The 6,583-nt window shown below is 38.3% G+C and overlaps 1 protein-coding gene across 3 annotated transcripts in view; it reads left to right on the top strand.

Annotated features, from left to right (window-relative positions):
* The window catches only part of LOC117123818 (hyalin-like), a 30,490-nt gene that overhangs the window by 10,027 nt on the left and 13,880 nt on the right, over positions 1–6,583 (top strand). For 2 of the 3 annotated variants that reach the window (XM_033269841.1, XM_033269843.1), the window contains exons 12-13: positions 1,036–1,157; positions 1,622–1,841. The exons of the other annotated variant lie outside the window; for it this stretch is intronic. In XM_033269841.1, coding sequence (XP_033125732.1) covers positions 1,036–1,157; positions 1,622–1,841 — 342 coding nt within the window. The remainder of the gene's footprint in view (positions 1–1,035; positions 1,158–1,621; positions 1,842–6,583) is intronic. 3 annotated transcript variants of the gene reach the window in all.

Raw genomic sequence — 6,583 nt, forward strand, 5'->3', positions numbered from 1 at the left:
AATACAGCTCCCCAATTATAATTTTGTCTCCCACCATAGAACACATAAAGACGGTGGTGGAGTAGCCATGTATATTCATAATAGTCTCCCATTTTTTACTAGACATGACCTCCGTCTTAACCCCTCTAATAGTCTGGACAGGACATTAGCCTTACAGCAAAACAACAGATAAAATGCATTCCAAAAGCAATTGATGAATACAAATATAGAGTTTACTAAAATAACATAACTGAACTTCCTACCTGACCATTTCAAACATCATACTAATTCTTGCCTTGTACTTTATTATTCTTCCAGTTTTTATAAATTCGCGAAAAGGCATTCTTGGCATTCAAGACTGTCCTTTATATTCCATGTTTGTGAAGCACAATAAAAAGTAGTGCCCAGAAGACTATATATTCTAAAGGATTTATGGTGAATGGCATAGTTGATATATCTTTAACTATAATCTTAGAAAGACACACGTCATTAGTTTTAACTTCTTGGTAATTAAAAGACAAATTACACTTTATATTATAAAAGCATTTGGCCAAATATTAATAAGTTTAAGGAATACAAAAGAAGGATGGGGTTAAGGCACAGGTGGGCAAAGTGGGCCGCATGCAGCCCGTCAGCGATTTTTCTGCGGCCCGCAACAATTTAAAACCCTATGTTTGCGGCCCGCCAATCAAAATTGGCTAGAAAACACCTTGTTTTTTACGGCCTGATACCAATCATATGTAAAAAGTAACATTAAAACTAAAAATAAAGTGATGTGAAAGCAGTGCTTGGAGGTATTTGGAAGCTCACTGGAACATCAAGGTTTGGGTGCGGCCCTCGGTGTTAAATCAAAAATTCACTTTGGCCCTCCGATCGATTTTTTTGCCCACCCTTGGGATAAGGTATGATTCTTCCAGATTTGTGCAGTCACCTTAGGAGTTTATAATCTACGAACATTGTATTCTTACGAAAATTGGTATTCATATTCCTTTGGTTGTGAACTCAGTGCAAACCGTGTCATTAAAATTGTGTTTATATTGATCTTTTCTACCATAGTGTCCTATCAAGTCACGCTATCCATTGATGCTATTGATGGAAATCCAGTTGATTATTCTAATGACCTCGATGATCCAACTTCAGACAGATTCATCATGATTTCAGGACAATTATGCTCTGCTGTAAGTGAAGTGTAACATAGTAGGAACCGTGACATTACGTCAGTGCATGTACTTTACAGTTTTTTAAACGTTAATGTTTTTTGTGTATAAATGGTAAATGTGTACAGTACATGATGTACAGGTCTCTGGAATGTCTGTTGCGCTGTCTGTCTGTTCATCATAAAATTAAGGGGAATATTGCATAATAAGCTAAAAAAGAGATTCAATTGTTGGAACGTAAAGGTCAAAGACAAGGTCAAGTTCATGAAAATTTGATTTTCTCTGTTTGAACTCGGCCATAAAAAGAAAGATCACTCATTTACAGGCACAGGGGAGATTTATGCACCTTATGGAGTGACTGCTCTTAGTTATTGTTGTTATTGTTATTATGGTTATGATTATTACCTGTATGACTATTACTGTAAGGTACGGTGAGGAACCTTCCTGCTAATATTTTATCATTATCTTTATGTTTATTTTCTTAGATCGAAGCTGCGCTTAATGGCTCTACCTGTAGAGTGTTAGCATTTTCACCAGGAAGTATCATTGCTGATGTAGAAGTCCAGTTTGTTGCAGACACAAGTGTATCTGCTCTAGATGTTGAAGAAGAATTGAAAATGGCAGCAGCAAACGGTTTAGTTAGCAGTGAAGGCGTGCCATTGAATGTTGATCCATCAAATATTTCAGTTACAGAAATTGTAACAGGTAAGGACAGAGAATACAAAGAAAAGTCCTTTAGATATAAAAGTATAGAAAGTTTTAATTATACAAAGTCTTTACATTATGTGTTTACGTTTCTAATCTTGCAGTAGACTAGTAATTCCGTCAGGTAGGCTTATATCGTATCATGGCAGTGGTCTTGTATATGGCACATACAGTACCTCCGTTTCATGATTATTTAACTGGATAAACCAATACATGCCAACTTTCTAATTTGAATTTGCCTTACAGAATCCCTCAAATACGTAATAAATGTTCTCATTTCCTTTTTGCTGCACATGCATTCCTTTCTTTTGTAATAAATTATATTCATTCATTCAATAAATTATTTCTACTCTGTTTACTACAATAAAAAGGTAATTACCATACAGTCAGGCCCGTATCCAGCTTTTTGAATGGGGGGTGCCAGTGGGCCCCCGGTCGGGGTCCAGGGGCCGAAGGCGCCGGAAAAATTTGCTCTCTTACGTCCTAGTAGACTAATTTGAAGGCATTTTATCATGTTAATCTCTATATGTCCGAGAACACAGCGATAGGGCCTATCAAAAAGAAGGAGGACATGGAGAAACAAGCAAATTGTTTCCCAAATGAAAAATACTACAGTATAAATTCGTAACCATTACGAATAAAAATTCAAAATCAACTCTGCTTTTAAATGAATAATAGCAAAGCTTGATATAAATAATAAATTATATTTACAGTAGATGTGACAGGTACAATAGATACAGTCACAACGGTAGTAACAGATGATGTGACAACACGTATAATAGGTACAATCACACCGGTAGTAACAGATGGTGTGACAACACGTATAGCGGGTACAACCACACCGGTAGTAACAGATGATGTGACAACGCATATAACGGATACAACCACACCGGTAGTAACAGATGATGTGACAACACGTATAACGGGTACAACCACACCAGTAGCAACAGATGATGTGACAACACGTTTAACGGGTACAACCACACCAGTAGCAACAGATGATGTGACAACACGTATAACAGATACAACCACAACCCATTATTTACTCCTTGATGGCTGTCTCTTATACACATCTAGATGTGTATAAGAGACAGCAGGTGATGTGACAACACGTATAGCAGATACAACCACAACAGTAGTAGCAGATGATGTGACAACACATACAACGGATACAACCACACCGGTAGTAACAGATGATGTGACAACACGTATAACGGGTACAACCACACCAGTAGCAACAGATAATGTGACAACACGTTTAACGGGTACAACCACACCAGTAGCAACAGATGATGTGACAACACGTATAACAGATACAACCACAACAGTAGTAACAGATGATGTGACAACACGTATAACGGATACAACCACACCGGTAGTAACAGATGATGTGACAACGCATATAACGGATACAACCACACCGGTAGCAACAGATGATGTGACAACACGTATAACAGGTACAACCACACCGGTAGTAACAGATGGTGTGACAACACGTATAACAGATACAACCACAACAGTAGTAACAGATGATGTGACAACACGTATAACGGATACAACCACACCGGTAGTAACAGATGATGTGACAACACATATAACAGATACAACCACAACGGTAGTAACAGATGATGTGACAACACGTATAACAGATACAACCACAACAGTAGTAACAGATGATGTGACAACACGTATAACGGATACAACCACACCGGCAGTAACAGATGATGTGACAACACGTATAGCGGGTACAACCACAACGGTAGTAACAGATGATGTGACAACACATATAACGGGTACAACCACACCGGTAGTAACAGATGATGTGACAATACGTATAACGGGTACAACAACACCGGTAGTAACAGGTGATGTGACAACACGTATAGCAGATACAACCACAACAGTAGTAGCAGATGATGTGACAACACATACAACGGATACAACCACACCGGTAGTAACAGATGATGTGACAACACGTTTAACGGGTACAACCACACCGGTAGCAATGGATGATGTGACAACACGTATAACAGATACAACCACACCAGTAGTAACAGATGATGTGACAACACGTATAACGGGTACAACCACAACGGTAGTAACAGATGATGTGACAACACGTATAACGGGTACAACCACACCGGTAGTAACAGATGATGTGACAACACATACAACGGATACAACCACACCGGTAGTAACAGATGATGTGACAACACGTTTAACGGGTACAACCACACCGGTAGCAACAGATGATGTGACAACACGTATAACGGATACAACCACAACAGTAGTAACAGATGATGTGACAACACGTATAACGGGTACAACCACACCGGTAGCAACAGATGATGTGACAACACGTATAACAGGTACAATCTCACCGGTTGTAACAGATGATGTGACAAAACGTATAACGAATACAACCACACCGGTAGTAACAGATGATGTGACAACACGTATAGCGGGTACAAACACACCGGTAGTAACAGATGATGTGACAACGCATATAACAGATACAACCACACCGGTAGTAACAGATGATGTGACAACACGTTTAACGGGTACAACCACACCGGTAGCAACAGATGATGTGACAATACGTATAACGGATACAACCACAACAGTAGTAACAGATGATGTGACAACACGTATAACGGGTACAACCATACCGGTAGTAACAGATGATGTGACAACACGTATAACAGGTACAATCTCACCGGTTGTAACGGATGATGTGACAAAACGTATAACGAATACAACCACACCGGTAGTAACAGATGATGTGACAACACGTATAGTGGGTACAAACACACCGCTAGTAACAGATGATGTGACAACGCATATAACGGATACAACCACACCGGTAGTAACAGATGATGTGACAACACGTTTAACGGGTACAACCACACCGGTAGCAACAGATGATGTGACAACACGTATAACAAATACAACCACAACAGTAGTAACAGATGATGTGACGACACGTATAACGGATAGAACCACACCGGTAATAACAGATGATGTGACAACACGTACAACGGATACAACCACACCGGTAGTAACAGATGATGTGACAACACGTTTAACGGGTACAACCACACCGGTAGTAACAGATGATGTGACAATGCATATAACGGATACAACCACACCGGTAGCAACAGATGATGTGACAACACGTATAACAGATACAACCACAACAGTAGTAACAGATGATGTGACGACACGTATAACGGATAGAACCACACCGGTAGTAACAGATGATGTGACAACACGTATAGTGGGTACAACCACACCGGTAGTAACAGATGATGTGACAACACATACAACGGATACAACCACACCGGTAGTAACAGATGATGTGACAACACGTATAACGGGTACAACCACACCGGTAGCAACAGATGATGTGACAACACGTATAACGGATACAACCACACCGGTAGTAACAGATGATGTGACAACACGTATAACGGGTACAACCACACCGGTAGCAACAGATGATGTGACAACACGTATAATGGGTACAACCACACCGGTAGTAACAGATGATGTGACACCAAGTATAATAGATACAACCACATCACAACGTTCAACAGGTAATCGTAACAATATATGAACACTAACAGGTAGCACTAGACGTATAATAGTAGCAGTAGCAGTGACGGTGGAACTTGAAGTAGCAGTATCGCAGTTGCAGCTTTATTAATATTGTAGTAGTGGTAGCACTAACAGTAACAATAAAAAAATATTTTCTGAAGGTTTGCATGGCGAGTATAATAACAAAATCATAAAACCTCCGGTACACCATGTGTAAAAATATGGTTTTTGAAGTAAAACCACTGGTTGATTGGTTGCCTTCAACTAGTGGTTTTACCTCAAAAATCATAATTAGACTGAATGCTACAATGCTTGAAAAAAAATATTTTTATTTAAATTTATAATTACAGTAATATTGCTGTATTGCTATGTTAATTATTGCTTTTGTTCCTGTTTGACCATTATACTAATTTTATTAACTATGACAGTTGTTTAGATACTAAGTATTATTGCTTTAATGCTATTTTTATTGCTGCCACTATTTTATTGCTATTATTACCATTATTATTGTTATTATTATTATTATTATTAACTTTTTACATTTTTTAAATTAATTTTATAAAACTATTATTATTTTTATTACCATTAACATTTAGTACACCATTATTGCATTATTACGATGGTAATGACACTAATACCCTATTCAGACTACACTCTCTTGCGATCAGTTGCGATGTAATCGGTGGTAATCCAAAACTGATTACTCCGATCACAATCAACGAACACATTCAGACCAACACAAACAAACTTTACATTCTAGGGCCTAGGCCTCTGGTGTCTAGGCCTATGTTGCCTGACCTCAGCCAAACAGTGCCTGTGGAATTCGTTATGATTCGTTGTGATCAGATTCCGTGGTAATCGGGAGTAATAAAGATTGTAGCACCCAATCGAAACGGGTAACAATTGTGATATCGATTAAATATCCACTAATACTGGTGAGCTTTCACACACGATTTTACTTTGCGATTGGGTGTCGCAATTGCTACAACCGATCGCAATGTGATGCTAGTCTGAATGGGGTATTATTAAACTGAATGAAAAATAAATAATTTTTATTCAAATTTATCATTACTACAGTAATATTGCTATTGTTTATTATTACTATTGTTCCTGTTTGATCATCATACTAAATATTGCTTTAACTT

This window comes from Anneissia japonica, unplaced genomic scaffold (assembly GCF_011630105.1).
Source record: "Anneissia japonica isolate Jap-2015-1 unplaced genomic scaffold, ASM1163010v1 scaffold288191_len216021_cov166, whole genome shotgun sequence".
In the NCBI taxonomy this organism is placed as follows: domain Eukaryota; kingdom Metazoa; phylum Echinodermata; class Crinoidea; order Comatulida; family Comatulidae; genus Anneissia; species Anneissia japonica.